Source organism: Siphateles boraxobius, unplaced genomic scaffold (assembly GCF_051911475.1).
Source record: "Siphateles boraxobius isolate OS27281-9 unplaced genomic scaffold, OSU_SipBor_1 55, whole genome shotgun sequence".
NCBI classification, from domain to species: Eukaryota; Metazoa; Chordata; class Actinopteri; order Cypriniformes; family Leuciscidae; genus Siphateles; species Siphateles boraxobius.
Window position 1 is genome coordinate 6,626,184 of NW_027509181.1, and position 23,611 is coordinate 6,649,794.

A 23,611-nucleotide genomic window follows, 5' to 3' on the forward strand; every position below is an offset into this window, starting at 1 on the left:
TTTTTTATTTCTCCATCTCCCCATGAGCATAATATAACAAAGTTCTCTAATGCAGAGTATGTTTTAAAAATATGAAATTAAACTGTATTTTCTCTATGTACAGAGGCATTCATATCAAACACTAAAAGGCTGTGCAAAGAAGGTTGCATTTACAATTTTAATGTAAGATGTTTGGGTTGAAGAGGAAGAGAAGCCTCTGGTATCAGGCATTTGAGGGCTGACATCTTTGTCAACACAAAATATAAGTTGTATCAATTCGCTCCCTCTTGAGGTCAGTAACGAACATGGTCACGTCTGAACTGCAAAGCAGTCTCTCATCATATAGCCTACATCCAAGCTTTATATAATCGTATTTGTTATTAGTTAGTTGAAAAGTTTAGGACTGCCATTATGTCCAAGCAATTAAGTTATTTTGAGCATATGAAAGCACATATTGTACCACTTAAAGAAAACAAAGCAACCTTGGTTACAAATCCACAGTTGACTGTTTATTTCATAAAAGCACATTAACAAACCACATGAGTGTTTTTCGTACAAGCATTGCACTGAAAAAAAAAAGTTGTTTACATGCCTCATTTAATTTAGTCCCGGTGTAAAGACTAATGGTGACACTAAATCTACTATCACAATCATTTATAGTTTGTGGTTCCTTCATACATTTCACATGATTACGTTAACAAAATGTTTTGCTTCCAATAGGATGTGAAATTTACTGTCGTATCTAGAACATCTTTCTCCAACAGCTAGTCTAGCTGTGCTCTGTATTAGGTTAAATTATATTGAACAATTCATGAGGCAGGTTCACTCCAGGCAGTAGTATGTAGATATAGTGTCCTATTTTTATTTATATTTTTATTTTATTTTTATATATCCAGATTTCATGAAACTATTGTGGCCTCTACAGGTCAATCTCTTTCAACTGCATTTAAATGTAGATCACATTCATAAAAAGAGAACAAGAAAAAAACTATCCACATGTGGAGACCAGTCCCATAATCATACATCTGTCTGTTATAGCTGAATCAAAGAACAGTTCCACTGATAAAAAGTAAGTAGTAAACACCTTTTTTTTGACTCTGTAAAGAAGGTCTAAATGAACACTGGAGAGTGACAACACTGGAGTAATACTGAGGAAAAAGGCAGCAGTTGGTTTTTAAGGTTCAAGTCACCAAAACCTTGCACAAGAGGTATAGTGTGAACTGATATAGGTAGAATAGAGGCAATTGGAGTGAGAGAAACCCCTTGAAATCTGGCTATATATATATATATATATTTATATATATATAGAAAAAGCTAACAATCTGTCAATCTTTTCCGTGTCCGGGCCGGGTGAGCTTTCCCGTGTTGAGGCAAATTAAGCCTCCTGGTGGTGCCCTTCCGTCAATTCCTTTAAGTTTCAGCATTTCAACCACACTCCCCCAGGAACCCAAAGATATATATAGGCTATATATATATATATATATATATATATATATATATATATATATATATATATATATATATATATATATATATATATATATATATATATATATATAAGTTAAGCTAAGTATGTTGTTTTTAATGACCAAAAAATATTAGCTGAAATACATCCTTGACTGGTTCTTTAAGAGACCATTTATCATTTTTAGTCTTTCCTGTTCCTCAGGTTCCATCCATTCATGAATGATGTGCTTCCCATTTTATACTAATATATACTTTTAAAGTATACTAAGGACAGTAGAAAGACATCAGGATAATGAGACTTTTAAGGTACAGCAGCAAGTGGCAGGACATTACTGGAGTTTCAGAAACAGATGTCTTAAAACACGAGACCTTGTTTTCACCGCTTCTGGTCCAATCAGTGCCTTTGTTTCATTAGTTTCAGGACTGAAACTGGAAAAATATTCCACTGTAGTGTTTTGTTAATGAAAGATCAGTCTTCCGTTCTGCCACATTTATGTTGTTAACAGAACTTAAAAAAGACAACAGAGTTTATTGTGTACATTAGATTATTACAGGAACAACTTTGGCAAAACTAACAATGACAGCCGAATCATTATCTAGAGTTAAATATAAGTAAAATACAAAGGATTTTAAAGAGCAAACACTGCAGGTAAAACATTTATTCACAATACTAAGAATGAATAAAGAAAAATCTCTAAAACCATAAACGCCTGAAATAAATGTGTGAAGAAATGAAACTTACTGGCAATAATTAAATGGACAGTACAGAAGTACAGATTCTCTATTTCCCCAGTTCCAGTACATTTACATTGAAGTAGTTATTTAAACAATTAATAACTTTTACGATGGATCCAGGGACTTCAACTCCTCGACCTGTGACCCAAGATCTATTACCTGTATAAAGAGATATTTCATATAACTGCTTAATTTGAATTGTCTAAATAGCCATATTTATAAACTGTATCATTGATGTTTTAGTAAGCAAAAGGATTTGATCATTACTAAATATTATAGGAATGTGATCACTCTACCTTGTCTTGAAGTTGATCTGTTTCCTCCTTATGTGAAGCTTCAGTTTCCTCTAGAGTTTTCTGCTGAGCTGTTTTCTTCTTCAGTAACTCAATCTCCCTGTATGAATAAATGGAAGGAAAAAGACATTGATTAGATTCCTAAAGTTTGATTTTACATATACATCTCTTGGGTGTATATAATTATCTTGGGCTGATTACTAAGAGAAAAATCTCATTTAAAACAAATTTGCCAAGAAATAAGTCCTTAGAAACCTGATCGTTGTATTCATGTTGGTTTTATATAGTTTATAGCATATAGTTTATAGCTAGGTTGTAATTTTTCTTTAACCCTCTATGGCATGACTTTTTATTTTTGGGGGGAAAAAATCTTTCGCCCAATTTTTTGGGAGCTTGGGGGTCCCTGATAATATGTCCATCACAAAATGTGAGCCCTACACATACTCATGCTCGTGAAAACCACATACTCATGCGCGCTCTACACATACTCATGCGCGTACACTACACATATTCATGCGCGTGCACTACACATACTCATGCGCGTGCACTACACATGCTCATCATACTCATGCGCGTGCACTACACATACTCATGCGCGTGCACTACACATACTCATGCGTGCACTACACATACTCATGCGCGTACACTACACATAGTCATGCTCGTGCACTACACATACTCATGCGTGCACTACACATACTCATGCGCGCACTACACATACTCATGCAGGCGTACACTACACATACTCATGCGCGTGCACTACACATGCTCATCATACTCATGCGCGTGCACTACACATACTCATGCACGTGCACTACACTATGTAGTTTGTACGCATTATGTGTACTGTTAATAAAGAAGAGAGATAAAGTTATAAAGTTTGCCAGAAAACACTACTCTTCAGCCAGTTTATGAGCTGATAGACATGAGTGACCAAACTAAATTTCCCATCATTCTCTGTGGCAGTATAACAACAACAACAACAAAACATAAATGACACACATAATGCATATTCTTTGAGTTATCTGAATTTGTAAAAACAAACTTCCATGAGAACTTGAATGTCCTAACCCTATGATATTGCCTGAACAAAAGTGGTCTAACTGCACAGTGTTGCCCTGAGAAAACGAACAAAAAAACACAGTTTTAGTAAATGAATAAAAATAAAATAAATATTTAAACAATCAAACATACTTCTTTACATACTGATGCACATGCATATATTTTTTAATATAAAGTTATTTTAACTTAAACATATTAAAAAGTTATTTTTATCTTACTAATTGGTGGCACCTTGTACCATGTGGCTTTGCTTCATTAAAGGACTGCTCCACCCCCAAACAAAAGGTCACAACCACTTCAGCCCCTCATTTCATTGAACAGACATGTCAGGTGATATTATATATTTAAAAAAAATATATACAAAAATTAAAGGGGCGGTGTGAGGTCCAAAAAGGTAGTTTGTTGCCTGAGGTCAACACCATGCCATAGAGGGTTAATAATGAAAAGTAAAGATTTCCTTGTATCTTAGGTGCATGTGATGTGAACATTTTTGGTAAAAGTTTATTTTCTTTAACAAATAGGATTTTTTTAAGAAATAGATAATAACAAACTTTTGCTTCCGTTCGTAAATTTTTTGTTACCGTCATCATCATCAAGGCCTTTTGCAGCGCAACGGTGTCTAGCATGCCGTCTTTCTGTGCAAAAGCTGGTGTAAGCATGGCAGGACAGAGTCCCGTGTCAGAACTTTAAACTTAATGTATATTGATTTAAATTTTTGATTTAAACCCTCTGTCTTCCGCAAGGTGATGCCATCGGTCAGGGTTGATGTTAAAGACATTCATGTCCCGCTTGACGACATCCTTAAAGCGGAGCTTGGGTCGGCCACGAGGGCGGTGTCCCACAGCTAACTCCCCATGGAAGATGGACTTTGGGAGACGTTCATCTGGCATACGACGTACATGGCCGATCCATCTGAGACGCCTCCTCCGGAACGCGGTGTACATGTCACTGCTGTTAGTGAGCTTCAGCACGGTGGTGTTCGGGACCCAATCCTGCCATGACAGGCCAAGGATCTGTCGTAGGCAACGGAAGTGAAAAGCTTTAAGCTTGTGCTCCTGCCGCCGGCATGTAGGCCACGTTTCGCTTCCATATAGCAGAAAGGAGAGCACACAGGACTCATATACGCGCACCTTTACTTTGAGAGAAAGGTGGCTGTTGTTCCAGACATGAGACTGAAGCCGCCCAAAGGTTGTTGAGGCACGACCGATCCTGGTATTCAATTCAGCATCAAGGGTGTTGTTTGCTGTCAAGGTTTAGCCGAGGTAGATGAATTTCTCGACAACCGACAGCACTGTGCCATTGATGGTGACGTGAGGGGAAGCAGGAACGTTCTGAGCCATCACCACTGTCTTCTTGAGGCTTATGGTAAGTCCGAACTCTGTGCAGGTAGCGGCAAAAGAATTGCAGATCTTCTGAATTTCTTGTTCAGTGTGCGCCACGAAGGCAACTTCTTCTGTGTAAAGCAACTCGCGTACAAGGACGCACTTCACCCTGGTTCTCGCCCTCAGACGAGCCAAGCTGAAGAAGTTGCCATTATACCCATGTTCAATGTTTAGTTAGACAAGGGTGTGGTCAGTGTCACAGTCTGCAGAGTGCATACTCCTGTACCTCTTCACAGCGTTTAGTTGGCGCCTCCTGACAATAATGTGATCAAGTTGGTGCCAGTGTTTGGACCGGGGATGCATCCAGGTAACCTTGGATCTGATAGTTCCAGATGAGAAGAGACCCAGTAAGCATAGGCCATAAGCAGCGCACAACTCAAAGAGATGTTGGCCGTTGTCATTGATGCTACCAATCCCAAAATGACCCAAGATCGGCCTCCAGACATCCCCTCCAACTCTGGCATTGAAGTCCCAAAGCAGAGCTAAATCCTACCCGGGACAGAACGAATGACCTCGCTAACGTGGGCATAAAAGGCGTCCTTGGCCTCAGGGGTCGTGCCAAGAGTGGGTGCATAGGCAGAGAGGAGAGTGAGAAAGCCAGCCGAGTGTGACATCCGCATGGACATTAGGCGTGGAGAGCAAGCAGTTGGTCTTCAGCACAGCAAAGCCGACTCCATGCATCGGACGATGGTCGTCTGGATGACCACACCAGAAAATGGTGTAGTTCCTCTCACGCACCGAGCCACTACCCAACAGCCAAGTCTCGCTTATAGCATAAATAGCCACTCTGATTGCGAACTATCTCGCCTTAATAACGGCTGATTTCTGAGGAGCACTGTTGAGGTCGGAGTGCACCCCAAGACTTCTGATGTTCCAGCACGCCAATGTCAGAGAAGAGGAGGCAGTTGCAGTTGAGTACAAGGGCTCCCGATTTGCCAGTCGTTGAATATGTATATGACTTTCCATGCATGCTATAGCACCAAGTGCCAGGGCAGAGTACAGAAGACGGATGTTTGCCCATGACAAATGCCTCCCTCTGGGTCCTACGCCACTGAATCTGACGGAGTGCAAGCACGACAGTCAAGAGCAACGCAGGATCGCCCCGCAGTAGCCTGCTAACTTGGCCTGATACTCGCTGACCGTTGTCCCACAAAGGATCATCCGCCCACCGAGAAAGCTGTGGTAGATCAACCAGGAAAACGTTCGAATGCTCCTGCTGCCGAGTTGACATCTACTATTTGACCCATAGTTGGGAGACAAAAAGGGGTACTGTCACTTGCCCAAGGTGAGCCCCTTTGACTTGTGGTAGGGTTGGGTCGTCTTACTCTCCCATACAGGTCCATTAAACCTGCCCCCTGTTACTGTAGAAGTTGTGTAACCAACTCATGTCATTTTGAATAAATAAATTGATCCAAACAAAAATGAGTGTCACATCATGGACCCTCTTACTGTTTATTCAAATTGTAAAGGTTTTTTGTGTGTTTAGTACATGTCTTCTATAATGCTGCCATGTAATGCTTACTGAATGTATATTTAAATTTATTTATTAACCTGTACATAAAATTAACATTACATTACAATCAACAAATAGCAGGTGAATATGTGAACTTACTTTATATAAATCTTTAAAGAAAAACTCTAAACTAAACCGGACCTTTATTAAGATTGTGATTGTGGATTAGCATCTGTGTGTTTTCTCTCACTTTTGCTGATACTCTTTTATAAGACGTTTGGCCTTGCTGTATTTGCGCTCTAGAGCCTGGTATTGAGCCTGTGTTTCTTTCAGGTGCTCATCCACAGCCTGGCACAGGCTCTGCGCCTCCATCCAATATCCCTCAAGCTTCTCCATGCGCTCCCGATTCTCCTGCATGTTATGTTCCATCTGGGCTTTTTCAGCACGCCAGCGCTGCTTCTCCTGCTCTGCATGATTCAGCTTAACACATAAATGCAAACAGATGAATACTTTCTTAGACTACACATGCAAATAGTAACATATCAGAAATTTACAAATGTGGAAAACCAGAACTCTTTGTCAGAGGAAAAACTTCCATATGTGTCCTTTTGAAAAATGTAAAGGCATAAAAATGGAAATTCTGCCATCATTTACTCACCCTAATGGCATATATATCTTTATGATTCTCTTACTTTTGTAGAACACAAACCAAGAAAAGTAAGCCGTAATACACTGATAATCTACCCTTCCACCAAGCTCTAAAGTCTCATTAAAAAAAAAATATATATATATATATATATATATATATATATATATATATATATATATAAATTCGCACATTTAAACTTGGTGCCTCAAGGCATGTTGTATCAGGTTTGATGTCAACAATGCCATAAATTACAGGCAGGTTTGGAAGGACAAGTAAATGATGAAAGTTTTCATTTTCGGGTGAACTTTCTCTGCATCCTAAGAAAACACAGAATTTGACTAGACATATGATGAGCAGTTAGCATGAAAAGGGTTATCATACCTTCCTCTTGAGCTGTTGGATTTCAGCCTGAGTCACAGCATGTTTGATCTGCAGCTGTGCCAAAGTAGTAAACAGATTAAAGAACGTAACTTAATCTGCTCTTTTGCAATGACAAAACTGGCAATTTAATGGAAAACTAATTTACAGCTTACAGTTTTTTCAAATTGCTTACAATTTCTGAAACTATGGCTCAATTACTTGAAAATCTACACACAAAACCACAAAAAACACACACAACATGCAAAACATCAGACATCTCTTGCAAAAGCAAACACATCATTCAAAACTATTTTAACTCTTCCAAAAATTGTGTTTTTGCGTAGTAACTCTACACACAAACATAAAATGATTAGCCACTTGCACGCCAAACTACACATGGGTGTGAAAAATGTAAAACAATACTATCTTGTGTATTTTGCTTGTTCATTGTGCAGTGGAGTGTACAGGGGTTTGTGCACAAATACACTGTCTGTATGCACAATTGATGAATGTTACAGTTTTTGAACTGAACTGAATCAACACTGAAGTGACTTTGAATATAAAATGAGATTAAAATGAGATTATAGATCTCTATAAAATGAGATTATTGGCTTGTTGACCAAGCTGCTTCTCAGGTGATTTTGAATTTGTTACTATTGTGAAGCGGCTGTGAAACAATCTATATTGTAGCTTGTATGTACATTCAATATATATATGGGTGAACGTGATTTCTCCAAGTACCACATGTTCCTGGATCAACATCTTTGTTGATCCTGGAACAACTTTCAGATCAACCAATCAGATTTGAGGGACAAGTTTACAGTTTATGTCAAGTTTAGTCTTAGAACCAGGGTTAGGTGCTTCAACATCAGTGTTATTCACCTATCATTTCCCTCTGATTTTAGGGAAAAGTTATGGGTAGGGTTAAGTTTAGGCGTAGGGATAGGGTATTCCAGGATCAACAAAATATGTTGATGCAGGAACATGTCTTACTTGGCAAAATCACGGTGACCTACAGTATATATAGAGCGGAAGCATAAAGGAGGAGCGATGACAGTGAGGATTGTGAGAGGCCAGGCCTGGATTTATTTTGTGTTTTAAGTGACAGCAGTCGTCTGTGAGGAGCTGCTGTCTTTTACTTTCATTTTGTATTTGTTGGTTTATTTCTTAAAGTCTTTAAATATTCGGCGGTTCACGCCTCCTCTTCTTCACACAACAATGAACTGTTACATATATACAGGTCCTTCTCAAAAAATTAGCATATTGTGATAAAGTTCATTATTTTCCATAATGTAATGATAAAAATTAAACTTTCATATATTTTAGATTCATTGCACACCAACTGAAATATTTCAAGTCTTTTATTGTTTTAATACAGATGATTTTGGCATACAGCTCATGAAAACCCAAAATTCCTATCTCAAAAAATTAGCATATCATGAAAAGGGTCTCTAAACAAGCTATTAACCTAATCATCTGAATCAACTAATTAACTCTAAACACCTGCAAAAGATTCCTGAGGCTTTTAAAAACTCCCAGCCTATTTCATTACTCATAACCGGAAATATGGGTAAGACTGCCGACCTGACTGCTGTCCAGAAGGCCATCATTGACACCCTCAAGCAAGAGGGTAAGACACAGAAAGAAATTTCTGAACAAATAGGCTGTTCCCAGAGTGCTGTATCAAGGCACCTCAGTGGGAAGTCTGTGGGAAGGAAAAAGTGTGGCAAAAAAACGCTGCACAACGAGAAGAGGTGACCGGACCCTGAGGAAGATTGTGGAGAAGGACCGATTCCAGACCTTGGGGGACCTGCGGAAGCAGTGGACTGAGTCTGGAGTAGAAACATCCAGAGCCACCGTGCACAGGCGTGTGCAGGAAATGGGCTACAGGTGCCGCATTCCCCAGGTCAAGCCACTTTTGAACCAGAAACAGCTGCAGAAGCGCCTGACCTGGGCTACAGAGAAGCAGCACTGGACTGTTGCTCAGTGGTCCAAAGTACTTTTTTCGGATGAAAGCAAATTTTGCATGTCATTCGGAAATCAAGGTGCCAGAGTCTGGAGGAAGACTGGGGAGAAGGAAATGCCAAAATGCCTGAAGTCCAGTGCTGCTTCTCTGTAGCCCAGGTCAGTTCGTCAAACTCTAAAGTACCACATCAATGCAAAGCATCCAGGAGTGTGTGTGTGAGTCGGCGAGTGTGTCTGAGAGAAAGCGCGCTTGTGTGTGTGTGTGTGTTGTAACTTTTCACGCGCTCTCACGTCACACAACCATTTTCTCACGCACAGAAAAATCGCGCACCAAAGAGAGGACACGGAAAGAGACAAGACAGAGCACGTTACTTATGATATTAAAAAAAACTCTCAGCTCTCAGATTCTGTTAATTTTATTACGCTTGTAAATGTGAAATGACAGATCCCTATAGCGGCACGTGAACCGATCATCTCTAGCTAATAGTAAATAAACACGAATGACCAATGTTGAAAGATACAGTAGGGCAGCCTAAAACTTACCGAAATGTAACACAACAATGAACTGTTACATATATATATATATATATATAGTTTTTACACACACACACTGAATATGCATACAAGTCAGAAAGTCAACTTTATTTCTAAAGCACTGTGTGTGTGTGTGTGTGTGTGTGTGTGTGTGTGTGTGTGTGTGTGTGTGTGTGTGTGTGTGTGTGTGTGTGTGTGTGTGTGTGTGTGTGTGTGTGTGTGTGTGTGTGTGTGTGTTTGTCACACAAATACATACATACATATATGTAAATATATATATATATACACTATATATATTATATATTATTTATACTATAAGCAGAAATTCAAGGGGGTAAAAAATCATTTCTTACTTTCTTTCTCAAAACTGAGTTTTGATTTCTGTTCGATCAATTTGTGATCAAGTGTTCACATATGATAATTGGGTGTAGGTCATCAGTAAATGAGTGAGGCATGTAGAAAACTGTGTTTAGAGTTTTGCAAAAAGTTTGTTTTTCATTTTCAAACTGAGTGTAAAGCGTATAATGTGCTTGCAGTTTTGCAGACTTGGTCTGAAGATTCAGTACATGAGTTAATAGTTTCACTGAGTGGGCCTCAAGTTCCACTTTTAGTGTGTAAGCAATTTGAAAAAACTGTAACACACTGATTAGTCTAAAATCATTCAGAGTAGTACAGTAATTTACCAATTTCCGGGATAATATTCTGTTACATTTCAGTTCAGCCCTACATAATTATGGCATTTAATTTAAAAAAATTGCTTTACAAACTTATTGTAACGTAAATGTTCTGTTTAGGTGTAGTTTTCATTGCTTCCTGTTCTGGCTTGCCTGTGTTCATTGTTCCCTTTGCTTATTAGTTTCTGTGGTTCTAAATGAGTTGACACCTGTTCTGTTTTTCCCTTGATTATACTCCCTGCGTTTATAACCTTTATTTTCCTTTTTTTAGTGTTCGGTCTCATTTCAGTTTATGTGGATGTTGCTCCCTGTTGTCTCCTGTTCCTCTATTATTGAATTAAAGACTATTCTTTGTTTGTGTTTCAAACAAGTTTAATGGGAAAATCTCCTCCGTCTCTTGACGTCATCCGTCTTTTTTAAACTTTACTTTTTAACTTTATCACAGGTACATTTTTCATTAGATACTCGTCAATACAATTTCTATGTATGTTTTAAACCCTTGTTGTCCAGCTCAATTTGTGTCTTACTTCTTTATATTTGTGAGCAAGCTTCTCAGGGTCAACTTCCACCGGTGACAGCATGTCCTCATTTTCGGCCAAGTCAAACACCTCTATGGCACTAGGATATGTGGGGCTCATCTCGTCTTCTTCATCTTCATCAGTGCCGTAATCACCCGGCTAGAAGGGAAGGACAAGGGAACAGCCTTCTGTCACAAGTTTTTAAACTTTTTTTTTAAATGTTCTGATAAACAAAAGAAAGATAAAGACTTTCAAGTCTGCTAACTAAACATGATAAAACACTCTTCCTTTCTTCACAGATATGGTGTTATGGCAGCTGAGGTTCAATACCAGAACAATTTGATTGTATGCAAATTTAAGAACAACATGGCAGATATGTATCGCTAAAACTGTGAATGAACGTGGATGAAACTTTTACGAAATCATTCCATGTAGATACATTGAACTTTGCAGTTTTCCATGTTGGATTATAACTCATTCGATGTTTCAATGCTGTTTAGTGCACACGGAATTCTATACCAATGGATTCCACTGAGGGCCTGTTTACACCTGGTATCACCTGGTACACCTTGATCAGATCACAAGTAGATGAGGGAGACACATTCCCGTTTACACCTGGTATTTTAATCTGTCTCTTTTGTCCACTTCCAACCACTTCTGTCCTGATTTCTTTGGGGGAGGGTCTATCGGTAGGTAAATGTATGGGGTTTTTATGCAGATCTTTCGATGGACAAAATTTACACATGAACATGCCCGGAGACAACAGGTGTTCATCGGGTGTAAATAGGGCCTGAGGGGATGACGTCTGACCCCCCTTAGCCGGGAAAGATCTGATTGGGTGGCTGATGATGATAAAGATAATGCTTACTCTGGTATACTGTTACTCTGACATATAATGTTTAAGACTGTTTTTAATTAGTCAAACATTTCACACAAACCCTAAAGTATTTGAACTAAACATAACTGTCCAAGAGTGCTTCAGCAGCTGGTATTCTTTTACATTTTATTTATCATCACTTATTTTACTATGAGTAGTAAAGATATGCACAAGTACCAGATTACAGACTGTTAAAAAAATCTAATACAACTATTCTAGACTCACACATCACACATTGTTCAAATAAAGGCAAGTACACAGACCTCTTCCTCATCACCCATGTAGTTGCCATATCGTTGCTCCATCATCTCCTGTTGCCAGCGCTCCTGTTCAAGGGTCTGCTGGATGAGCTGGGCGACTTCACTTTGCTCTCCTGGCTTCTCTCTCCCAATAATAAATCTAGGAACAGAGGTGTTTATTACGTACCTTTTGGTAATCTGAAGTCTTTATCTTTATCTGTTAGTGCCTGAGTATAGACTGCGAGAGGAAGGTGTTCTCTTTCTTTCTACTTCTACTTTTAAAGAGGTCATCATATACATTCTCATACTTTTTTAATCATTTTACTTTCTCCTGAGGTCCACTTACAGTGTAATAACCTTTAGAATTAAAAGGACTGCTTTTTGTTGCTGTGCCTTTAAGATTACAGTCTAAATGCCCTTTTGCATTCTCCAGAATCAGCATTACATAAAGATAATCTGCACTGAAATGTGTCACTGAAAACGGCAGCAGCTCATTTATAATACTGTTTTCTTTTTTTTAAGGATATGCAGAATGGCAGGTGACAATACATCTAGGTATAGCACAAGATTTGGCGGACATTGTAAATAATTTTCATTAAATATTATTTTTTAATTGTGCCATTTAAAAGAGATCCTAAGACTTTTAAGATTTTAAGGGCATTCAAATTATGAAAATACCATATTTATAGTGATATGATGGTATGATGGCAACCAGATTTACTGTTGTTTACTTCTGATAAAGCACTTATAGATCCTTCTTTGCTGCTCTGTCTGCCCTCATTTATATTCATCCATCCTTAATTTACTCCCTTTTTTTGCTCATACATTGTGTGTCTCTTCCCCCCAGTGTCTGGTTTAATATAACCCTCTCCTTGTTCTGGCCTCCCCCGTTGACACTTATCTATCATAATGAAATGTACTATTCTTCTCTTCTAAATACAAGCTTTGTAACACATCATAATTACAACTGTCACATTGACCCCCATTGGCTGAATGCTGAATGAACTAAGGAAAAGAGCAGGGAAAGATACATATTCCATTTAAGACTGCAATGAACCCACGTCATTCTTTAAATTCTTTAAATTTGTAAAGAGCAAAAATTTGTATAAATATTGTATCAAAATTGTTAATTTCACCATGTTATTGAGGTAGAATTTGGTACAGTGTTTCCATAACAGAGAGACCAAGCAAACATTACACACACAATACAGCTGTAGGCAATTGTAAAATATTATACAAGTCTCATGACAGTGTGCAACCTGCCCTGAATTCACACAATGCATAAAAATAAAGACTAAATACTATTTAAATCAAGCTGTCATGGAGTCAAATGTACAGGCTATAATTACTTTGTATTTATTGCTGCCTTCAAATCTGTCTGGGAAGTTCCTACCTACGATTTCAGAAGATGTTATTATGATGTGATTTGTCCAAGTGATTTTTATTAGGGAAGAAAGAATAAATGGGGCAATATAATATTTCTTACACATGAAGTTGTTTTAGCACCAATGTGACAAAATGAATAGCAAAGGATACACTTAAGTTAAGTAAGTGATGCTTAATATATTCTTTATATATTATATTTTATAATTCTCGAGGTGCCACATGAACCTGGGTGTGCTCTTTGATACCAATCTTTTATTTGAAAGTCACGTGTCTAGTATCTGTAAAACCGCATTTTTCCATCTTAAAAATATATCTAAATTACGTCATCTGCTCTCAATGAGAAATGCAGAACAATTAGTTCATGCATTCATCACATCAAGACTAGATTATTGTTTTATTATGGGTGGTTGCCCTGCACGCTTAATAAACAAACTACAGCTGGTCGAAAACGCAGCAGCTAGAGTTCTTACCAGAACCAGGAATTACCATATTAGCCCGGTTCTTTCAACACTGCATTGGCTCCCTATTAAACATCGTATAAATTTTAAAATATTGCTAATTACTTAAAAAAGCACTAAATGGTTTAGCTATCTAATACTTGAGGGAGCTCTTAACGCATTATAGTCCTTCACGTCTATTGCGATCTCAAAATTCCGGCCAGTTGATAATACATAGAATATCAAAATCGACTGCCGGCGATAGATCCTTTTCCTATTTAGCACCGAAACTTTGAAACAGTCTTCCTAAGCGGGAAGCAGACACAGTCTGTCAGTTTTTAAATCTAGACTAAAAACACATCTCTTTGACCTAGCATTCTCATAACACATTATAAACCTCTATAATTCAATGTTAGGCTGCATAGATTAGGTCAGCCGGAACCAGGAACACTTCCCATTAATCCTGATGTACTTGTTACATCATAAGAAGGATGGCGTCTATCCTAATATTAGTCTCTCTGTTTATCCTGTGGTTTACCGCAGTCCGCTGGATCCAGGCCGTATTCGGATCTGATAAAGGACGTGTGCCTGAACCCGATGACAACGCAGTCCTGAAGTGTCAACTAGTCTCTTCCCTGTGAAGGCCTCCTTCCCTTCCCTTTACCTCTGTACAGATGAAACGTTGTTGGGATAATTCCGGTTCACGTGGCTACGCGTAAGCGATAAATAATTCTTATTATAATTTTTTAAGGCCAGACAAGTAGTTTGTTGAGGGTTGGTTTGTAAAGAAGGACTACACGCCTGCGCACATTATATTTAAACGCGCATACCTATAGACTAAACACATGATGCGCATGTGCATGCCGTCTGCATTTTGAGGTTTGCGCAGAGATAACCTTTTTTTCTACATTTTTCAAGGCTTTCCCCTTGGAATCTTTTTCAGGGTTTGTGTTCTCGAGCCACTAGGCACTGTTTTGTGCGGATGAGCGGGCCGGAGCGCGATGAGTGTTTTCTGTTAGAACAGTGTCATGTTAGCGGCCCCTAAGTTAATAACTAATGATCTTTGCAACGGAAGTGAATCAGTCAATCAAAACTATCTTTAGCTGGACAATATCTTTATTCTAGAGCAGCTGTAAAGCCAAAACAATCTATGTTACTCTAATTTCCTATTATCACTGTGAAGCTGCTTTGAAACAATCTATATTGTTAAAAGCGCTATATAAATGAAGGTGACTTGACTTGACTTGAGTCATGGGAAATGCAGTTTTGTCACGTAAATCTGTTTTCTGATAATCATACTAATTACACTATACTAATACAAACCAATTATACAGTCAACGTTCACAGTTAAAACTTAATTATGACCAATACCAATTACCAAATCCCAATACCAGGATTTTTTATTAACCGCCCAAATTTCCAGCATTTCACACTGATAATTACATCATTATGGTGGTGTTCATGTGTGCTTGACTCATAAATACAAACCATTCCAACATTAATTTAAGGTAGCATATGATTAATTCAATATCTGTGCCTACAGCGATGGGTGAAATTCAGTGTTTAATGCATTTAAATACAGTGATGACTGTATACTAGAGGACATGGTTAATATAAAAGGTATGAAACTTAAAAAATGGATCTTAAATTAAATGAAACTATATCAGCAGGAAGGTGAAATGTCTATCGTAGTGGACTATATCCAGCTGGTCTTACCGAACTGTGCCAGATGTGTTTCTCAGGACAGAGGCAGCAAAACTTTGAGTTACACCAACCAGGCTTGTTCCATCTACCTCCACTATCAAATCATTCACCTGTATCCTGAAAGAGATGAAAGTGTGCAATGTGACCATTGTCAAATGAGTTTCATTAATCAAGTCAAGAAATAACTATGATGCTGTGGAATATACATAACATCTACCTGCCATCCCGATGAGCTGCCCCTCCCTCTGTGACGGTCTTAACGAATATGCCGAGCTTCTCCAATCCCATGTCAGCTCCAGCACCCATACCAATAATACTGATACCCAAACCCTCATTGTCTGTTAATGGTCAATACAAAATGGAGAATTCAATCTTTAAAACATAGCTTACAATGGCCTCAAAATGTTTTTGTACATTTAAGTCACACTTAAAAAAACGATAAAATTGCATTCAATAACAAAATAGCACACCAAATCAGGCAAATAAATTATTTTTGGTGTGACTTTTTAAGCAACTTGTTTTGCAGTCATTTTTAGTTTATGTATGTAAGTCAGCTCCTCTTAAGTTTACACAGGTGTAGTTCATCACAGTTCATGTTCCACTCACATTTGAGAACAGTCTTTAAAACAGTATATGGATGATTTACCATCTCAAACCTAACAAACTTGTTTTTGTGAAAGACTTTAGCTTGAAGTGTGCTTGTGTACTGTATACTATATGCTTACACTATACACTACTGTATGTACTCAACCATCTAGTGTATGCTTTTTTTTCTAAGGGTAGATTTGGAATAAAACTGTCCTCACTTCTTTTTTTAAGTAAATCATCTGAGTACTAGTATACTACATTGTGATCTATTTTTTCAGAGTGAGCACACTACTTGTACAATATGGTTCAGAATAATAGAAGTATTGTGAAACGCACCTTCATTTCCTCTTTGATATCTCTCTGTTGAGTGTTACTCTTTGGCTACACTTTTTTTTTTTCTCCTAGTCTTTCATTTTCTCTATAACACACTTTTATAGGCTATATTGTAAATAAAGTGGGTGTTGTAAATCACAAAGTCCAGTAAAGTGATTATAATTTACAATACAGCATGGCTTTGAGTGTCTTACTGATTTTATAAAACTTTTTTTTATTATTACTACAACACTATGCATAACATTTTAAGAACACAAATTTCCATTGAAACATTTTGTGCTCGGAGTTCTATAATCATTAGTTATTTTAATACTTTTGAATTCAACATACTATTCACTATATTTTTTTATCTAAGCAGCTACATAATGTCACCACTCTTTTATGACTTTATGAAAGGTGAATTACATTTATAGGTGAGCTTCACTATGCCCTACTCTCTCTAAGGGGTAAAGCACTTTGAGTAGTCAGAAAAGTATAGTAGTACTGTCTCATATGTGCATTTGGAACACCCTACACAAATCTATATGCCATTGCTTTTTTATTTAAATTGTAATGCTATATATCAGTAAATTTGTATTTAAAATCCCAGATAAGATCTTAAATGGCCTTAATGGCCCTTTCATTACCTTTCTCCAGTTCAACGGGGAACAGCTCCAGCCTTTCCACACGTTTCTCCAGCTCATACTCAGCAGAAGCAGCCATGGGGTCCACATCATCATTCCTCCTGTCATAGTCCTCATTGGAATAGGTTGTGAACACCTACAAATTTTATCATATATTAATGACCACTCATTTTATTGCAGTATCGCATCATTCAGAAAAGTAATGTCACACCTCTGCAAGCTGCAGAATTTGTGAGTGCACTCAGAGAATTACACAAATTATGCAACTTAATACTTAGTGCTAGTGGCCCGTTCAAAGAAATAATGTTAACTATAAAGATAACTATAATGATAACTATATTAGAGTCCACACCAATGCACAATATTATTCTCTTTATTATAACCATGCGCTGCAGCTCTGTCGCCTGCCACTTTAAATGCTCAAGCTCTTTAAAGCAGTATGAATTCTGATTGGTTGTCAATGTTTTTAGCGTTCATCAGCTGGAAACAATGGCTCTGAAAATAATTCAAACAATATTGTTTCTCTGTGCCTTTATCAATATAGTTGCAGAGTGGACTCTGCTATTCTTTTAGATTTAGAACAAATTTTAAAACTATATCTTTATCGTTATTTTTATAGTTATTGTCCTTAGTGTGAAGGGCCCTCATGGGTTTGTTAAAATCAGAGAATTTCTCTCCAAGCTAATAATTAATATGTTTGTGGACATGTAAGGAGTATAAGTCAACAAATGCTACCTTTTTTAGCAATCAGTATTAATGCATCCATATTTTTCTCTGTCCAAAAATCTTAGTCTCCAAAAATTATAAACAAGAATTTGAAAAATTCACAACAGCTCTCTTTAGTAGTTTTCTGGCAGGTCATTATTCGAGCCCACTGATTGGATTCAAATACAGGTCTATTGCTGTTTACCAAAATAACTCTTTAGGTGTTGCATGCAGTTTGATTGTAAACATAATTTTATCTACTGATGCACTGACAGTGAAATTGAAGTGGCTCTCTATTGAAAGCAAAGCTGTGTGGGCAGAGCAGGTGTGCCCACTTCACAGCAGCTCTTGAGGCTTCACTGCTAGTTTTATATAATCTTTTTAACGTGGGTGCAGCCCGCGCCAACTTAACCTGGCCTGAACACACATGCATAACGCCAAACAACATGTTTTTTAATGCTGTTTTCAGAGTCTCATTCTGCTTCCTTGTCCCATATTTTATAGCGGAGCTAGATTTGTATTTTCCCAACCAACGTGATTGTAACCGAGGGAGACGGTGTGCCAGGGTGGTGCAGCCATTTGAGAGAATGAGTTAATGGATTTGCTAATTAATTTTAACACTATTAATGACAATACATTTGAGAAATTAATACATATAATTAATAAAATTGACAAATGATTTGAGGTGTAATATAAAGCTTACATAATAAAATGTTGGTAATGCATATGTAACTGTCCATCATTTTGCTAAACAACTGTAATTTCTTCAAATTTTGCAGTTACGGATGGTTTCAGGTAAGCAGATCCACGACAGCTTTTGCGCCTACATTCTGTTGTTAGGCATCAACATATTTGTTCTGCGTTCTCATTGGTTTGCTGGCATTTGTGGGATTTCATGCGCAAGGAAAGCTGTCCGCCGCAAACTGTTTGCCCAAGTGAGGATATGTGCTGTTGAAGCCGAAAATCACATCGTAATTGATACAAAACTAAATAAATAAATAAATAAATAAATAACTTAACCAAAAACTATTTTGATAGTATTTAAAATGTAATGAATTTATTTAAGCAAATGACAATAAAAAACAAGAAATCCATTTCAGTCTGTTAGCAAGAGAAAAATGTGAAATAGTAATAATTGGATAAAAAAATCTTCTGCCATGTAATACAGTTTATTAGCCATACTGCAGGCTGTTTACAGTTACCAGTCATTTAGAATATGTGTTTTATAATTATATGGTGGCAGTCACCAGATGCGATGTTACACCTAATTCCTACTTGTTCTTAATCCTCACAAGTGCACTTTTTCACACTTTCCTTTAGTTTAATTTGAAAGAGTTCTCACGGGTTCCTCTGCATCCACTTCACAATATATTGCATGTCATTCACTTCAGCAGTTTCAAATGCATACTGTAATGTACCATCTGTTACAATGGTCATTTAGTGATTTATATTGTAATACAGATAGATTCAGCTGACCATTTTTACATGCTCCTGGTCTTATTATGTATTATTCATCTGTACCTGTTATTCCAAAAGACAAGTGGTTTAAAAAATGGATGAATGTTATTCCAAAGAAACAAAAATGGATCTGGTTTTAAAACTTTTAAAACAGCACTTTAAGGTATAATAGACATGTTCCCAGCTGTTTTAAAATGTAAGCAGAATAATTATGCAGTCTTTCTTAAGGTATCTTCTTTTGGCCAAGCATTGCAATTATCCTTCACAGAGAAGGGAACACCAAAATTCCTTTCAAGAAGCTCAGTGAAAAAATCTATCCATGATGGCAGACAAAACCAAAGAGAATTTTAAAGAGATTATAACTATACTTGCATTTAATTCAACCCTAAATGTATTATTAAACAATAATTGGCACCATGTTTGTTAGTGCCTCTGAAATTAGTTTCCTGTTCGGCTGACATCACCAAGCCCATTTTTTCATCCACCTGTCATATAAGACTACTTTCAGAGTCCAATCAAGATCCCAGTGAATAAAATCAAGTCCTACACTAGTTTTTTCGCCTTGAATACCCTGTTTCATTGAGAAATAAATCACATTACGGAAGTAAAATGTTGTGTAATAAAACAAAAATAATGCCAGACAGTCTTCATTCCCCAGACAACCACCACCATCCTAAATCCTCATCCCTCAATTCCATCCACTCATGTCCTGCCACAGGCATCCCACTTTTAGCAGCACATCCCACATTAAACACAATCCCTGAGAGAAAACTTGTGCTTTACTCCCATCTGTGCTTAAATTCCTCCTGCACCTCTTCCCCGCAAAACACCCTCTGATGCATCCCATACACCAGCTGAGACCAGCTACCATTGCCATATGATTCAGTTAGACTGTGTGGCTGGGATTTTTTGTGGTGCCTGATGGACACAAACATCAGATTAAAGAGGGGGAGGATGGAAAGAGAGAGAGAGAGGGAGAGACAGTGGTGTTCCAGTTGTGTGAGAGTGCCAGTAGGTCATATCTCTTAACAGATGGTCAGGGATACCCCTCCTCCGCTCAAACTGTCCCATCCTGGCTCTGCTGCCCTACTAAAGGTATGCATGACAATAATTTTACAGTAAAACCCATTATAGGAATTGCTGTTTCTTGCTGCATTAATCTCATGAAACTTGTCAATACATCATGGTTATATTTCAAAAGCCCCATCCCCCACCACCACCAATAAATAAATTACATTTTACAAAAAAGAAATGTAAAATATATATTTCTTTCAGCTCACTGTAATGTAAAAGTCTCAATCTCATTACAATTCTATACATACATTTATTTTAGTTTTACATCACAATAATGAGAGGGTTTTTTTGTGCTTAATTATGATGCAAAAATATGGCTGCTGAAACACTTCAAGACTTAAGATCATTAGACGCAAAACAAAATCATAAATCCAAATAAACTGGTTGAAAAGTTGTTGCCCGCAACCACTGACGTTTTCTACTCTACTCTGCTTGAGGTCAGGAACAAGAGAGTTGCAGTAAGATTGGTTGTGCTCCAGTTGACAGGAATAGACTGCTGTGCATTAAAAGCACTCTATGTTTCAGCTAACACATAAGGCAGAGGTTTTCCAGAGATTTTTTTCTTCCCTTTCTCTTCAAACACTCCTGTTACAAAATGTTCTTACTCTTCTAGCTATTAGTAAATACATTTAGATTTTTTTTTAAATCTACATACATCAAACATAAAATAAAATACAATTTTGTTGATAGGGATGGCACTAACAAAGCCAAGGTAATGGGTTCAATTCCCAGGGAATGCATGAACTAATATTAAAAAATGTATCCCTTTATGCAACTTATGTCGCTTTGGATAAAAGTGTCTGCCAAATGCATAAATGTAAATGAATCACTGGAACAGGGGCCATCTAATTGCATCAAAAGGTTTCACTAAAGAATTTCACAATTTTCTGGACACATCACTGATATTAGCTAAAATACCAGCAGTAGCTCATTCACACAAAGTTTACCCAGAACAAATATGCAAAATACATGGTAAAAATAGCTTATTGTTGAATTTAGGCATTCAGTCATCAGTCATTCCTGAAAACCATCTATATCCTGCAGATCTGAGGCTTTGTTCAATAATGTAGCATATGATAAGATACTGCAAACAGCTGGATTTTATCCTAATGATGTGCTGGTACTGAGTAAAGAATGAGGGATGAATTAATTAACCACTCCTGCAGCTCAAATACGAATATTATGCACTTCCTATAAATATACACCTCTCTGTTCTAATTATATATATTGAAAATCATATTATTAAAATGCATTAATAAGCAGCATTTTTTAAGCTTTAAGGTTTGAAGGCTGAAATGTAAAGTAGGGCAAAGCCACCATGATGTGAGTATAGTCAAGCTTCCTGTGGTGTCCCTCAGGGACCGAGGTGTGAGGAATGTCCTTCTTTCTCACTCACAGACAGTTCTGGGCTGTCTGCATGATCATGATATATCTGTCAGTTGTGACATATCTGGCAGTCTACTGGCTCAAAATTCCAGGCCAAATTCACTGCAACACATTCATTCCTTTAGTACTTTGAAACATACCCAAGCCAAGATTCACTGCCACTATTTCTTCCTGATATTAAACACAAAGTTAGATTTTACACAATGTACTCTTTTCCATGCAATTACAATGAATAGCCTTGAAAAGCCTCAAAAGGATGCAAGCACCCGAAAATTACTATAATATAAAAAAGCAGTCCAAACAACAAACATGCAACCATAATACCACACTGAAGGGGAAGATTATCAGAGTATAACATTCATTTCTGGTCTATTCCTCTCACAAAGATTCTACGTGAGCTTCATTTTTTTTCCCCCTTTTTTATGATACATTTATGGTGCTTTTTAATTTCACAGTCTTGGTTCTAAAAATGTTCTCTTTTATTTTTATTTTTTTTGATGAAACATGACCCAGATATTTCTTCAGAGTTACACTCACCTTGTTATATCTAGAAAAAAAATCCTTAACTACAGTTGAAGATTATAAGCAGGACTCAATGTATTGTGTAAAGATAAAATAATTTTCTATATTGAATTTTCACTGGTGTTTTACCCATATTTGGATTTACACATGTCCGTAAACGTAACTTTTTTCCACACTGTTTTTTTCTTACAGTGAAGAGATAGATAGCGTAACAAATCATTTCCCAAACTTTAATGGCCTTTCTCACCAGGTTTATATCTAAGTTACATATATAGCTTGCATAATATTAACTGACATATAATGATTCTGAACCACAGGGTAAGGTGTAAAAGATACAAATATTTTATTACACATTTTAAAGGGTAACTAAACCCTAAAACAACTTTTTTTAGTTAATGATCTGTAAGACTGGGGCTTTATTAATGCTGTTCATTGATTTGAGTAAATTTTTGGACATTTGTGTATAAAGTGTTTTAATTCTACAATATATGGTGTAAAAACGTCTGAGTGCTGCCCTCTTCAGCTTGAACGGTGGCTACAGCAGTTAAATTTTCCTATTGGATGTTGTGGTACTGCGTGACATAAGTAGGCACCAGCTCACCACGCCCTTGCCTACAGAGAGACGTGGGTCTCAGGTGCACACCCCCTCTCCACTTGGCTCTGCCCACTTTTCCAGCATTTTTCAATTGCCAGTGGTTGGAGTCAGGCTCTGACCAGGGGTTGAGTTACCCTTTAAGTGATGAAACGCTGACTGTGTTTTGTAAAAGAGAGATAAAGAGAAAAACGTACTCGGTTACTCACGTAACCTTGGTTCCCTGAGAGTAAGGGAAACGAGTATTGCGTCTGCTAGACGCTATGGGAAAACTCCTTTTATCGAGTATATTTAAGCCTTTTTTTTAAATGCAGTGCAGCTGCACAGCCAGCATAGTGCAGAGCTATAAGCGTGCTGATTAGCTGGGCTGCGGAAACTGCGTGAACCTATGGCGAGGTGGCATCTCTCAGGGCGCATCCCGCCACCAGCGAGCTGAGCCCACCAAAATGGGTAGAGCTACTGACTATATAAGAGGCCCATTTCGCCATAGACATCAGGTTAATTCGACTGAAGTGACAATACCTGGACGTGAAGCTTAATAACACGGCCGTCTACGCAATACTCGTTCCCGTTATTCTCAGGGAACCGAGGTTATGTGAATAACCGAGTACGTTCC

General features: G+C 37.6%; 1 protein-coding gene across 1 annotated transcript in view; it reads right to left on the reverse strand.

Moving 5' to 3' along the window:
- Window positions 1–1,955: 1,955 nt before the first annotated feature.
- ppp1r9bb (protein phosphatase 1, regulatory subunit 9Bb) overlaps window positions 1,956–23,611 on the reverse strand; it is a 36,775-nt gene continuing 15,119 nt past the window's right edge. The window contains exons 2-10 of the mRNA XM_077205959.1: window positions 17,262–17,394; window positions 15,932–16,052; window positions 15,727–15,831; window positions 12,212–12,347; window positions 11,081–11,230; window positions 7,402–7,455; window positions 6,622–6,851; window positions 2,478–2,574; window positions 1,956–2,340 (exon numbers count right to left, since the gene is read on the reverse strand). Of these exons, the coding sequence (XP_077062074.1) occupies window positions 2,287–2,340; window positions 2,478–2,574; window positions 6,622–6,851; window positions 7,402–7,455; window positions 11,081–11,230; window positions 12,212–12,347; window positions 15,727–15,831; window positions 15,932–16,052; window positions 17,262–17,394 (1,080 nt within the window). The 3' untranslated portion in view covers window positions 1,956–2,286. The remainder of the gene's footprint in view (window positions 2,341–2,477; window positions 2,575–6,621; window positions 6,852–7,401; window positions 7,456–11,080; window positions 11,231–12,211; window positions 12,348–15,726; window positions 15,832–15,931; window positions 16,053–17,261; window positions 17,395–23,611) is intronic.